Below are 14,592 nucleotides of genomic sequence, written 5' to 3'. Positions count from 1 at the left end.
AGCGTGCCCGGCGGGAGCGGCGCATTCAACAGGGAGAAGCACAATCAGCCCCTTATTTCCGAGAGCTGACTGCGCGAGCTCCACTCCCCAGTAAATGCTGCTCATAATAGTATAGACATAATGCTTGTGTCCACAGTAAAGCTGCTCATTATAATATTAGGCATAATATGTTTGTGTAACTGATGCTTGTGCAACTGGCGAGCTCATCGACGCCCTCATCAACCTCCTCGGAGGAAGACAGGCGGAGTGTCGAGCCCTCTCACCGGGGGGAAAGAACCGCAGCGCGGGTTTCCGAACCCCGAGGGCGGGCGCTGGATCTGGTAGGTGAGGAAGAAGATAGGGACTCGCTTCCTGGTCACTACGTCACCCCGCCCGTGACGTCTCGCTCATCCATTGGACTGATTACACATGTGATTCAGAGCATGGTCACGCTGGAGGCGTTCCCGTAGCGTTTCGGCGCAGCTCGAGTTCCTGAAGGGGAACTACGACTTTAAATTATTAAAATGAATTTTATTAAAATAATCTCAATTAATTAAATTAAAATGTAAACTGAAATCTTTTTTTCTCCGCTCAGTGTTTTTATTCAAGAACATGCAGTTCTTGAAACATCTGGAAGTGAATCATTAGTCAGTTAATTCAATATGCTCAGAGTTTCTGTTATTAAAAAAGCGTGGGGGGAAAGCAGCTTTTTATATAACTACAGATGAAATGCTGGACGAAATATAATAGGTGGCCTTCAAGTCAAAAAAGATTTAGATTCATTTTAGATTTAGATTCACTTTTTTTCCAATGGGATTTACAGTATAATTATTACAAGGACAGGTCACCTAGGAAGTCAGGTGCCGCTTTCATTGATTGAACCAAAAAGATAATGCAGGTTAAATGTATTTTCAGTTAAGATCGTCATATTTTAAAACAGTCAGTTTTGTCTTAATGAGTCTCCTTAAAAATATGATTTCTGGGCCCTGATCACCCATTAGGAATAATGACCAGCTGTCTACACATTATACTCCCTGATGCATTTATTTCTTATTACTGCTTATTTATTTTATTATCTCTTTTATTATCTACTAAGAAAAATAGTCCATTATAACATAGAAAACAACTGGCCTGGCAACAAGATGAAAGAAAGGAAACTGGTATGTTGCCAAATGCAAAAGCATTTGACCAGTCAGAATTAAATTGTCCAGAGAACCATGTATCTACATAAATATTTTAGAATTTTACATGCAGTTAAAGCACACATGGCAAATGATATCTCCTGTGATATTCTGCGATAATGCTACTCATTTAAAATGTTTTCTAACATAAATGTTTCTGTTTTTTTTCCCCAACCGTCAGACATTATAGTGCTTATTGCCTCTGTTGCGGTGGTTTCAGCTGGGAGTCAAAGCAATATTTTTGCAACATCTGCACTGCGAAGCTTAAGGTTTTTACAGATCTTGCGAATGGTACGCATGGACCGCCGTGGAGGAACTTGGAAGCTTCTGGGATCTGTAGTTTATGCACACAGCAAGGTAAGTTTATTGTATTGACAAGTCACCATCTAGAATTATTTTTTTTTTTTAATGACTTTGATATACTAATTTAAAAGCACGCTTTGTTTTATGAGCAAAAACTACTGTATCATTTCCTGAAGCACTTTATGTAGTTTTGTAAGTATCATCCTGGTGTGCAGATGTCCTCTTAATGTCAGTATATGCTTCTCTGTCGAACAGGAATTGGTCACTGCCTGGTACATTGGGTTCCTTGTGCTAATCTTTTCCTCTTTCCTGGTTTATCTGGTGGAAAAGGAGTTTAATAAAGACTTTGCCACCTATGCGGATGCATTGTGGTGGGGCACGGTGAGTCTCCACACCACACATTTCCTCACAATGGTACATTTCACCAGAGTCCGAGTAATATTCTGACTTATACTGAGCTTCACAAAAGACGTTTTTGTGGTGCCAAATGCGTGTTCTTAGCATTCTGCAACTCTTACGCAATTATTCCTGGGTAATTTTCGCCGCTCTTGCTAATGTCCAACATTACTGGAAAACTGCAAGACGTACTGGTTTCAGTTTAATATGATCATTGATATCACATTTCAGTTATATTTTTCAGGCTCAAACTTTTTAGCCTTTTGATCATTGCCTTCCACCTTGTTTGGGAAATTGAAACCGTTTCCATAAAGGTTATACGGAGGCCCATTAGATTCCATTTCCATGGAAATAGAAAGTAATTATGATGGCACAAAATGACAAACGCCATCTCTGGTCTCGCTTGGATGCCATTGATGGTTCAGAGAATAGATTTCAGGCTCATACGGGTTGTTTCAACCCAAAAGATACACAAATGCATATTTATGCATAAGTGTAGACATAAACACATACAGATGTATATGTATTACAAAAAAATATCTAGAACATATATATATATATATATATATATATAACTACTAGGTAGCAGGTCTGTTCTGATGAGGTCGCGAACTGCAGGGAAAAAGCAATGCTAAGTGCAAATAATACAGTGTAACTAACCAGGTAATCATGCATAGAAAAATATTTATTAACTTTAACGCTTCCTGTATATTTGTTGTTGATGTCAAAGACAGTAAAGCTCTGTGCTATTTTGGCCACAAATTCAGTCTGTCTCTAGGTAAAAGCTAGCCAAATTAACCAGATGCCAAAATGGACAAGTTGCTTGACATACCGTCATCCTCAAAAACCATAAACAAAGTTACACAATGTAAAAAGAAAAATAACCCAAACTACGCTAAACACCAGCTCACTTGCAGTGAGGATAAACAGTTCATATTGACCCCAATGTGTTTTATGCAGTCAGTTATTAGCGGGTTAGATCATGAATTTTTAAAGAAACATTCATAAAACAGAATTGTTTTCTGTTCAGTTTATGTCATATTAATAAGGTGGAATAATGTTGGGACTATGCAGTTTGTGGTAACATTAATGAATGTATTAGAATCAAATTTAAAAATGTAAATACAAAAAAATTTAAATTAAATTTTGTTCACTTTTGTAAACAATTTTAAATCTGAGTCCTAAAGGACATTCTGTCATAAATTATTATAATAGCCTTTATTCAAAGTTATCTGATCCAGATTGGCAAGTCTTTCATCATCTTGGCAAATTAAGATCAAAACTTAAGTTATGTAGTTCACAGATACAAATATAAGTACATGGTGACTCGAAAGTTCTCCATTGACCCTTCCTGTTTTTTATTTTTTATTTTGTGTTTGTTTGTTTTTTTATTAGATCACCCTCACTACTATAGGTTATGGAGATAAGACTCCTAAAACCTGGACTGGACGAATGCTATCTGCTGGCTTTGCCCTGCTTGGGATCTCCTTCTTCACCCTGCCTGCGGTAAAGCTTACTTACAGCCAAAAAAAAAAAAAACATCCTCATTGCTTCCTTACACTACTTACAATATTAATCCAGTGTTTGTTTATCTTGTCACTTCTCCAGATACAACACTAATAAAGAAAATCATTTGCATAATTGGGACAGTTGCTAATGTTCTTCTTGGTTTTCAGCTTTCTCTACAAAATTGAAATCTTATTCTTGGCTAAATTTTCATAAAGCAGAAGTTCATTTGGTGTCTTTGTGAGAAAATGCAAAGGCAGTTTGGCTGATTACCCTGTCAGAGCAACAAGGTTTGCAGCCAAATTTACAAATCAGCTTAAATGGGCTGATGGAAGTGGTGGAAATGTATGTTCTAATTTCGAATTAAACAACTCACCCCTTTGGACTTCCACTTTTTGTCATTCAATGATAATCTTTGAGGGAGCTGAGTTTGACCACTCAGATCAGTTAAATTAAAGCTGCTAGCATGAGTGTGTTTCCGACAGTCCTATTGTCTGAAGCATTAGTGACATGGTTCTACTTTACTTGCATTGCAGGGTATTTTGGGTTCAGGTTTTGCCCTGAAGGTTCAAGAACAGCACAGACAGAAGCACTTTGAGAAGAGAAGGAATCCTGCTGCCTGCCTCATCCAGGTCAGACATCAGAGCCGTTACAACTGCCCTCACATTTTGGGAGATTACAATCCTGTACAGTAGAATTTGGTTTATGGTCTCATTTTTATGACAGAGAATGTTATGTTAAATGTCATGCCTCTGAGTAGAGCACTGTTTGCTAATGGTCTCATATATTTTTATATAACTGTTATTTGTGTCTGAATGCGCCACAATGGTCTTTGTTTCCTGATAAATCTTTTATGAAATGGCTGAGACTGCGTATAGTCTTACCTAACAGGCAAATATGATTCATTTCCCAGCAAAGGGATTTTATTTACTTGGATATTCAGTGTTTTGCTGGTTTTAATAGGGGCATATTTTGTTTTGATACCAGCAATTAAGAGTTTGTTGCAAAATGCATTGGGGGAACTTCACTTCTATGTGTTTGTGTATGTATGTGTGTATACATGGTATTCCCTACATTATGGGAACCAAAAGTCCCCACAGTGATAGCAGTACCAGTAATTTTTTACCTTGTGGGGACATTTTTGATGCCCATGAGGGCTTATAAATCATGTGTTTCACAGAATGAATGTGTTTTGTTTTTTGTTTTTATTTTTTAAAATCTAAAAATGCAGAAAGCTTTGTGTGAGAGGTATAGAGGATAACAAATACAGTTTGTACAATATAAAAACCATTACATCTATGGAATGTCCCCATAAAACATGAAAACATCTGTGTGTGTGTGTGTGTGTGTGTGTGTGTGTGTGTATACCTGGTATTCCCTACATTATGGGGCCCAAATGCCCCCTCTAGGATAGTAATACCAGTAAATTTTGACTTTGTGGGGACTTTTTTTTTTTTTTTTACTTCATGAGGAAAACAACTTAGAAATCATACAGAATGTTTTTTGAAAATCTAAAAATGCAGAAAGTTTTGTGTGATGGGTAGGGTTAGCTGTAGGGAATAGAAAATACAGTTTGTACAGTATAAAAACCATTACGCCTATAGAATGTCCCCATAATGATAGGTATACCAATAGGAGTGTGTGTGTGTGTGTGTGTTATATTTCTGCTTACAATGTTTTACTCTCCCTAACCCTGAATAAGGCTGTGTGGCGATATTACTCCACTGATGGTAATCGTCCTTACCTTGAGGCCACTTGGCGTCACTATGAGTCTACAGTCCTTGTCCTGAGGCATGTATGGGTGCCTGCTCTGACCGAAAAAACAAGTGTAGTTTTTTTTTACTAATCTGCTTTTTTTCCCTTTTTTCTTCTCTTTCTCTTCTATTGGCTTGTTTTTCTTCTGTTTTTCCTCTTCTTCCTTTATCTCTTGTTCTTTGGGTTTTATATATTTTTGCATGTAGTGTGTGTGGCGTAGTTATGCGGCTGATGAGAACTCGGTTTCCGTTGCTACCTGGAAACCACATTTGAAGGCGTTGCATACCTGCAGTCCTACGAAGTAGGTACAAACCCCTGGCAGCTGCTATTCTATTTCCTGCCTGCTCCCTCGCTTCATTCATTTTCCACAATAGAAAAATTTCATCTTTCCCTCTATTTGTTTGATTTCCCCATGTAACGTAATTGTGCCTGTCTCCCACACGTTTCATTCTTCTTTTCACATCCTCTTCATTAAATTATTCAAAAAAGTAAATTGTCCATTTCGTATTTATCTGATATTTTCATGGCCATCACAAGAATCATTATAAATAGACAATAGTAGGTCTAATGTAGGGCTAGCTGTCCATGAAATCACCTGATTGCAGTCTTTCTCTCAAAATGAAAGGGAAAAAAATGAAGCGAATGGACAGTAATGTTTCTCTCCATTTCGCATTTATGCCCACATTCTGTTATAATGGCCCAATCATAGATGAAGTGAATGAACAGTGCTCCGTTTTGGTAAATAGTATTAGCGGCAGTCAAATTGGCGAACTGATTAAGACAAAGGACATCATTGCTTTTGGCTTATCATTCATATATGCCCTTATAACACACAGGTCCCTGAAATGTAAATAGACCTGCTATAAAGCATTACTGTAAATATACAGAGAATAAACTAGTCATTTAGTAGGGCTTCAAATATGGCACGTTTGTTTGCTTGAGCTTTTGAATGTCATGCAATACACTGCATGTTTTGATATGCTTGTATATGCTAATGGTTGCATTTATCCATGCATTATGTTTTGAACTGGCTGTTGCTTTTGATGCGTTAGTATGCATGAAGTATTTTATGGTAAACTGGATCCAAAGAATCTGAACTTGTGTCATGTGTAGTTTATTGTCAACTGAAGATTCATTGAAAACATCTCACTTATGTATTTCTCTTTCTACACCACCTTCTGACACCCAAAGGAAGGACCAAGGAGAGTCATCTACAAGGTTTGTATTGTTCCATATGTTATATACTGTATACTATAAATAATTTACAACTGAGACAGAATTTTAACCATTACTGTTGTTAAGCTAGTGTCAAACCTCATTTGACTATAGAAGCCTGTTTCTGCCTTGAAACGAAACATAAAAAGGTAATTGCGACTTTGTCTCACAATGTTACTTTCTATCCTAAAAATTAGACTTTATTTATTGTAATTCCAACTATATTTCTAATAATTGTGAGTTCATATCTTTTAACTGTGACTTTATATCTCAAAATGTGACTTTATATTTTGCAATGTAACTTAATATTTCACAATTGTATTCCAGATAACTGCGACTTTAAATTTGCGCAATTGTGATTTTATATCTTACAGTGAATTTCCAATTTGACTTTATACAGGTAGCTCTCACTTATGGCTTTGTTTCTTGTAATTGCAACTTTATAGCTCACTATGTGATTTTATCTCTCAAAATTGTGACTTTAAGTCTCACAATTGAGACTTTATTTCTTATTTCAACCTTCATCTCGCAATTACTTTTTTACATATTTTAATCTGAGGAGGAAACAGGCTTTTGATCAGTATAGTTTGGCCAACACAAAATTATATTTCCTCTAATGTCTGAGACTTTGCTGTTATGAAGTGCACACTAATTTTCATCAGGCATGTATACATTAAACAAATGTAATGGAATATGGAATAGCAAGTAATTGAGATTTATTTATGTTTGTCACTTACCAGACAAATGTGATTATTGGGGGCCTTGACTTCAATTAGAGAGAGAAAATAATGGAGATGAAAAAGTCAAGTCAGACTGTTTGAATGACTGCATTACACAGTAGCTACAAATGCATAGTGTCATCAGTCCAGATAACAGGAAGAGCTAGTGGTGTTATTTGCATAATTACTAAGATAGAACTTCAGATTGAGCCGTAATAGTGTGGCCAGCATGAACAAGGCCAGACGAAATCATTTCCACATCATTATTTATTTATTAAGTGCAGAACAAATCAATTAAAATAATCTATTTGTCTGTAACAATTGTCTTGAAGAGTGAACATCAGATTTCAAAGAGGCGTTTGGATATGGTGCTTCTGTGCGTTCTGGCCAGTTGTTTGTGTGAAACGACTATCCATCCACTCATTTATGATGCAGTACTCATCAATGACCAAGAGGCAATGATACCATAATTAGCATGGTTGCTAATGTGACATTATTGAGCAGAAGTGGATGACTCACTGCAGTGCTGCATTTTTGAGTGGCCGCTGCTCTTTTCTCTGACTCATGTTCAGCTGTCTGTCCCATTGTTTTGTCTGAAATAGAGAGGAGTACAGTGTATTTTCTCTTCAACTGGATACTGATAATGTTTTTCCGTGAGTGTTCAACAGAAAATATACTCTAGCTTTTTGTGAAGAGATGGAATTGCTGAATGTGAAATATTTTCTCAAAATGGCATTTGCATACTTTGTAAAACCTCATACCATAGTTTTGCCGCTTTTGCCAATTTTGACAGAAGGAGTGTACACATACGAGGCTACTTGTTAAACAGATAGCATGAGACTAAAAGACTAAGGGCCAGATTTACTAAATAAAGCAAATTAGCGTGAGAGTGCAACTGTTGAGTGAGTTAAATACTCTCCTCCCATACATTTTGCGTCTGAAAGGGAAACTCCTACAAATGCATATGCAATAAGCTGCAAAAATAACTGTCCGTGCCTTTTCATTGCTAATTTTTCACTGCGCATCTTTAGTGAATCCTGTTTTTAACACCAAAAGAGGGTTTGCGCTGGCGCAAGCTGTTAGTAAATCTGACCTCAAAGGCATGGTAATATTTACTGTTGCTCTATGCACTTTTGTGTTCGAAATCCAGTCATTTCAATACAAATATGCACGTTAGTGAGTTTCCAATGAGGGAAAAAAAAATTTCCACACATAGATTTTACATTGAGTTTAAGTTGGTTACGCCATTTCATCGGATTGACCAAAAGAAAGCTGCTTGGTTTGAAAGTGATCTCTATGTGAGCGGTGCTTTATGTATCGCTAAACTATTGAAGACAATAGACAATTCACCTTTTTTACCTGCAAAATTTCACAGAGGTTTCACTATAAATGAGATTTGACTTACACTTTGACCTTTAAAGACTTGATCTGGACTCTGCATCAGTGACCTATGAACATCTCTGAATTGACGTGACTAAATAATGTTCATCGTTAGAAATTTTAATCATTGAAATTAGCAAAGCAATCAAATACTTAAGATTTTGATCTACAGTGTTGACCATGTGCCATAATGTTAATAAACATGCATGAAAATTAGCTTGAAGAGCATTTCAGTACTCACAAAACATGTAATAAAAGAACAATTAAACACACATAAATATCTCAACATATTTGTAATTAAGTGAAAAATCCTTAAACTTTCAAGCCACATTGATGTAAATCAATTAAGATAGACAGACAGACAGATTACTTCTAAAGGATTTTTATCCCTCTGTTCTCAATGTTCCTCTAGAGTCTTTCATTTTACATTAGATTTTTTCTTGGCACATTATACCTGAAGGGCTCTTTCATAATGATTGTTTAGAGTGGTTGTTTGACTGCACTTCTAATACTATGGGGGTCTAAGCAAGCAATGCAGAACTAATAAAAATGACTTGGCCTCTGCACTTTTTGTGCTTCATGCTGCTCTTTGATTGCCATTACCATGTCTCATGGCAGGAAGGAAAGTGCTGTTCTTTCTTCCACTCTCTTATTCTCTCCCTTTTTTCCCTTCTCAGTCAGAAACTGAGTTTTAAGGACCGGGTAAGAATGGCAAGCCCACGTGGACAGAGCATTAAAAGCAGGCAGATATCTGTTACAGACAGACGTTCGCCCGGAGCTGAGATCAGCACTGATGGATCGAGTCCTGCCAAGGTCCAGAAGAGTTGGAGTTTTAATGACCGCACCCGATTCAGACCCTCCCTCCGTCTCAAGAGCCAGTCACGGTCCACCCCTGAAGGTGAACAACATTCTGATTGGAGAATTACTTTGAACTAACCAGTGATTTAATTGCATTCAAATTAGAATTTAGCTCAATACTTTTTTTATTCTGCACTGGCTATGTAGTGAAGAGATATAATGAAATTCAAAATCTGAAAATTTTTCTTCCTCCAAATAAATAAATAACATTGTGACTGATTTTTAAAAATCTCAGAATTTCAGAGAACCAATATAATTACAGCCAGCCATGGTGACACATTAGAGAGCTAATAATGATTGTCATACTTATAATGATTATGATTGTAATTATCATAATTTTTGGTTGTTATCAAAAAGAATAGTTTGTCCCTCTGATTGAGATCATTGTGAGTCCAAGTTTTCCTGATTGGGTCCCAAAGGCCATTGACTAAACTAGGATTCATTTCTTCGTCATTCCTTCTTCCCTTTTTCTATCTTTCCTTTTTTTTCTTTGTTTATGGCAGATTATCAGTGTATAAGCATGCCATGTAGTGATATGATTCGAATTGTGTTTAATGAATTTCTGTTCATTGAACCAATGGCAGGAGTGCAACAGAGGAATGCAAACGTGATATTGCTTTTATACAAAAGTTCAGGAATAAAAGGAGTCAATGTGGAGTTGAATTTAAGACACAGTTACTTTGTCTGTGCTTTACCAATATAAATACTTACAAATGAAACCGAAGCAGAATCAACCATTGCACGTCTCAAAGCAACACACTATAGTAGTGTTCCATTCCTAAAAGTATTTGTGTTTTTGTACCAATCAGTTGAGTAAATGAGTAGTGACTCATAATACACACAAAGATGATGTATCAGTGTGGCCTACAGAAAGGGTCACTGAAAAATCACCACCACAAATGCTTAAAATGAAAGCCTGTCTGGACCAGAAAACATAGACAAGCAGAATGTCCCAGTGTTGTTGGGGTGAATATCAGCACTGTAATGCTGCTGCTTATCCAGTTAAATACGAGGACCACAAATAACTGTTGTAATAGCAGATACTGTAAAGAGTAAAACAATGCTCTGAATGAGAAACTTATTTCATCCACTCATTGGACTATACCGCCTAAGTCTCTGTTTACATCCCCTATGAGGTTAAGACATCGCTCTGTTGTAATGTATGTATTATGTATAATTCAGACATAATAATGAATGCATATATCAAGGCATGGTATGATTTAGATGTAATTTGAAGTCTTTATCCTGTGGGAAAGCTGTAAGGCATAAGGCATAATATCATATACATTATACATCAGAATAGTTTAGTGAAATGGTTAATGAAAAATATTACCCAACTTTAAGTGTCTTAATGTGCTTCTTGTTCTGTCACCCTACAGCCAAAGACGTAAAGCACTTTCATGAAACAAGCAGGAAACCCAGAACAAAAGGCTACAAGTATTTACATATAATACAGCCAAATGTAATGGGAACCCCTTTTCTGATTCCCAGCAACACCTTCGGAATTTTCATTTTTGCTTCATGATCGTATATGAATTAAACAAACACAGTATCAAATCACAGTAACAGAATATAACAAGGTTTATATGTAAATATAACCAGTCATTCAGTAATCTTACTGGCATCATGTCTTCTCCCACTCAGACACACAGGTCAATTTATTCACCATATGAGTACTCAATTACTACAAAAACAGATTTTTACTTTTGTTATAATAATTGGAAGGTTCTTATTTTTTTTCAGCCAATGTTATTTATTTATTTTATTTTATTTATAAAGGAATATTAAACCCAAAAATGAACTCACCCTCAAGTCATCCAAGATATAGATGAGTTTCTTCATGGGAACAGATTTGGAGAAATATAGCATTACATCACTTGCTCACCAATGGATCCTCTGCAGTGAATGGGTGCCGTCAGAATGAGGGTCCAAACAGCTGATAAAACGATCACAATAATCCACAAGTAATCCACATGACTCCAGTCCATCAATTAACACCTTGTGAAGTGAAAAACTGCATGTTTGTAAAAACAAATCCACCATTATAACATTTTAATTTAAAACCGTTGCTTTCGGCTAAAATACGAGTCCATACTCCATAACATTGCTTTCTCCAGTGAAAAAAAAAATCTGTGAAAAGTAAAGAATCAGGAGAGAAATATGCAGATCAAGAACTGTTCACAAGCTAAAACAGGCCAAAATAGTTCTAAACAAATATGTGGATGGATTTTGATGCGAGGAAAACGGGATGGACATTTGGTGAGCAAGTGATCTAATGCTAAATTTCTCTAAATCTGTTTAGAAGAAACACACTCATCTACATCTTAGATGGCCTGAGGGTTAGTAAAGTTTCAGCAAATTTTCATTTTTGAGTGAACTATTCCTTTATAATTCCTTTATTATTTTAGTTGGCAAACATATTTTAATCAACCGTTTTAATCTGAATTCTTAGTAAACAATTACCCTGACATGCAGTTTACAGACTGGATTATGTGTTTAAAGAGTGTTTCATCTCCGAATTTTAACGGGCCTTGTGAGGGACTGTCAGGAAAAGTCTCTCCAACTGTTTGACTGTCATAAGTGAGTGGCGTAACCTATTGGAACCTTATAACTTTTCGAGAAATAGCACAATTCTACAGTCAACCATCCTTGATTCAACAATCCAACAATCCCAATACAGTCAAATGGTTTGCAATTTCTTCATTTGTCCTCTGACGTTGGTCTCAGATGTTGTTTTGAGTAGGATGTGTGAACCTAAGATTTTTTTTTTATATATTTTTTTATGAAAAATGAATACTGTTTTTTGTTTGTTTGCTTTTCTCTTGCTTATTACTCTTCCATTTTCCCCCAGTTATTTTCATTTGGTGATGGCTTTCACTTAATCTCTCCTTTTTGACTGACTCTGTTTGACTTTTTTGAAATTTTCATTGTGCGTTTCATAGGTGAGGCTAACGTTGGTGAGGCTAACGTTGGTGTGGATGAGGCTTTTGATGAGAAAGGGTGTCATTGTGACATGTCAGCAGAGGACCTGCCGCCAGCACTGAAGACCATCATCAGAGCAGTGAGGTAAGAGCAGCGATTCTTCACTTCAGTTCACTTCTCTCACTGCTGTATAGTATTTCAGAACTCTTCAGCATTTGATGAGCTGTCATTGTGATTATTGATATGAATTAATTCAAAGTTTCAGCATGCGGTATTAACCAAAGCTAATTTCCAAGCTGTTTTTGTAGCCTGCATGCTAGATGCTTAATGATTTTTTTTTTGAAAAGGCGAATAGTGTGGCACAATGTGGGAATTTTTTAAACAATGCCACTGGTTGAGCCAATGTTGCTTTGTTGGACTCGTGTCTGTACAATATATCACAAAATGAGTTGAACAAATTCAGGGTTACATAAGTAAGTAATAAGGTACTCGAAACCGTGCTGTATCGTGAATAAATCACGGCTGAAGGGCGTTGTTAGGCACGACACGAAGCGGAGTGCCTGCAACCCCTTCAGCCGTGATTTATTCACGATACAGCACGGCCTCGAGTACCTTATTGCTTTTATAAAACTGTTACCACACAATAAATAATATTAAAACCAAAAATGTATGTATTGAAATGTTACTTTTTTGAAGCAAGTTCGTTAAATGCTGTCCTTCCGCTAAAAAATAGTTCCTGACAGCAACAGTAAACAGCAAGAGAATGTTCCGAACATGCCTCATCTAATGGAGCTTAAATAAAAACAGAGAATAGAAGCTTTTATCATACGCTGTGTCATTTTTTTTTTTTTAACACCATATATGACTCACACACATGTTTTCTCACACACATACATCTGCTTATCTCTCAGCATGAGAAAACGTCTGTTTTCCCGTCTTTTAGTTTTAAAACAGACCTATTCGCGGCACAGCGTGAGTTTGCAAGCGTCATTACAGTGTAAACTGATGGACATATGGACATAGCTACAGAATCATACCTGAAACAGAAAAAAAATTTATATTGTAATATCCCCTCCTCATTTCGGAAACTGTAGGCTTCCACACAGACGCACACACATCAACATATCTCTGCATGAGAAGCGTTTATTAGACGAGGAAGGGCGGGGTCTCAAAATTAAAGATGAAAGATGCAACATAACGCCAGCAGGGGTCACTCATTCTTCATTAAATAAATAACAAACAGCTAATTCTGCTGAAATACATAAAACAGTTTTGATGCTATATTATTGTTTATGTTGCTAAGGGTGGTTGCTAAGGGTGTTGCTCAGTGATACACAGATTCACAGGGTGAAGCGGTCAAAGCCGTGCTGTATCGTGACTAAAACACAGCTGCTGACCAATCAGAATCGAGGAATGGAACTAACCGTTTTATAATTGGTTTTAGTTTTACAAACCCAAACAAATATAACCTGGCTAACCATACCACAGTGTTCTTAATAATTTTATCATGTTATCATGTTTGGGTGGATCGCTGCTTAAACCTGCTTTGTGGTACAGGCCTCATGCAGAGAGTGCAATGTTTGACTGCATTGCAGAGCCACAGTGTTTACAATTTTCTGAGAAATCAACCTACAAAAGGTTTACTTTTAACTCTAGAGCCTAAACTGAGAAAATATTTTAGCATAAATACACAAAAATATGCACATCACCTTTAATGAATATGACATTGTCTGCTTGTCAGTCTTATATAATTATTCTCATAGTTACTGAGAGCATGAGATGAATCAGTGTCTCATTATCTCATTTCACTAATTTCACTATGAAGAAAGAATACTGTCATACTGTTCACACTTGACACACATCAACCACGCTATTTTCTTTTTGTTTTGTCTAGTATGTGTGGGTCAGTGGAAAGCTGAGTGCTTGATTGACAGTATGTGCTAATTTTTTCCAGCCTCTCACTTTTGCTTTTACTATGAGGAATGAAAAATGAACTCAGTCTTCTTTAGGCTGTCCTGCTTCACTGAATATTCCAGGCTGTAGGTGAAATGCTGTGGTAACCCTGTAGCTTTCAGCTGGGCTCTGTTTGGTCGTGTGTGTGACACCAATCTCAGACTTTCTCAGGGTGTTGGATTTGTCTACGTTGTTATTTGATCACCTTAGTTTTCAGAAACATCACTGTGGTTATTCTGAGTCACCCCAATTTGATTTGATTTGAAATATACTGGGCTAAGGTCTTTTTATTATTATTATTGTTCCTTTCGATAATCTAGTTGCTGAAAAATCATCAGTTCATTCAGTATCCTGTATCATTATCAGTTGTACTGTATTTTAGACAGATTCTCACTTTAAATATTTGTGCTCACATATTTGTTTTG

At 36.5% G+C, this 14,592-nt stretch overlaps 1 protein-coding gene across 2 annotated transcripts in view; it reads left to right on the top strand.

Moving 5' to 3' along the window:
• LOC107699099 (potassium voltage-gated channel subfamily KQT member 5-like) overlaps positions 1–14,592 on the top strand; it is a 140,936-nt gene that overhangs the window by 121,554 nt on the left and 4,790 nt on the right. Inside the window, exons 4-11 of one of the 2 annotated variants that reach the window (XM_016500270.1) lie at positions 1,342–1,517; positions 1,719–1,844; positions 3,255–3,365; positions 3,902–3,997; positions 5,327–5,421; positions 6,312–6,338; positions 9,112–9,332; positions 12,235–12,358. In XM_016500270.1, coding sequence (XP_016355756.1) covers positions 1,342–1,517; positions 1,719–1,844; positions 3,255–3,365; positions 3,902–3,997; positions 5,327–5,421; positions 6,312–6,338; positions 9,112–9,332; positions 12,235–12,358 — 976 coding nt within the window. Of the gene's footprint in view, positions 1–1,341; positions 1,518–1,718; positions 1,845–3,254; positions 3,366–3,901; positions 3,998–5,067; positions 5,157–5,326; positions 5,422–6,311; positions 6,339–9,111; positions 9,333–12,234; positions 12,359–14,592 lie in introns of both variants that reach the window. The other variant, XM_016500271.1, reaches the window with a different exon arrangement.

The sequence above is a fragment of the Sinocyclocheilus anshuiensis genome, unplaced genomic scaffold, assembly GCF_001515605.1.
Source record: "Sinocyclocheilus anshuiensis isolate Anshui unplaced genomic scaffold, SAMN03320099.WGS_v1.1 scaffold94, whole genome shotgun sequence".
In the NCBI taxonomy this organism is placed as follows: domain Eukaryota; kingdom Metazoa; phylum Chordata; class Actinopteri; order Cypriniformes; family Cyprinidae; genus Sinocyclocheilus; species Sinocyclocheilus anshuiensis.
Note: the sequence above shows the minus strand (reverse complement) of the source record. Positions and strands in the feature narration are given on the sequence as shown.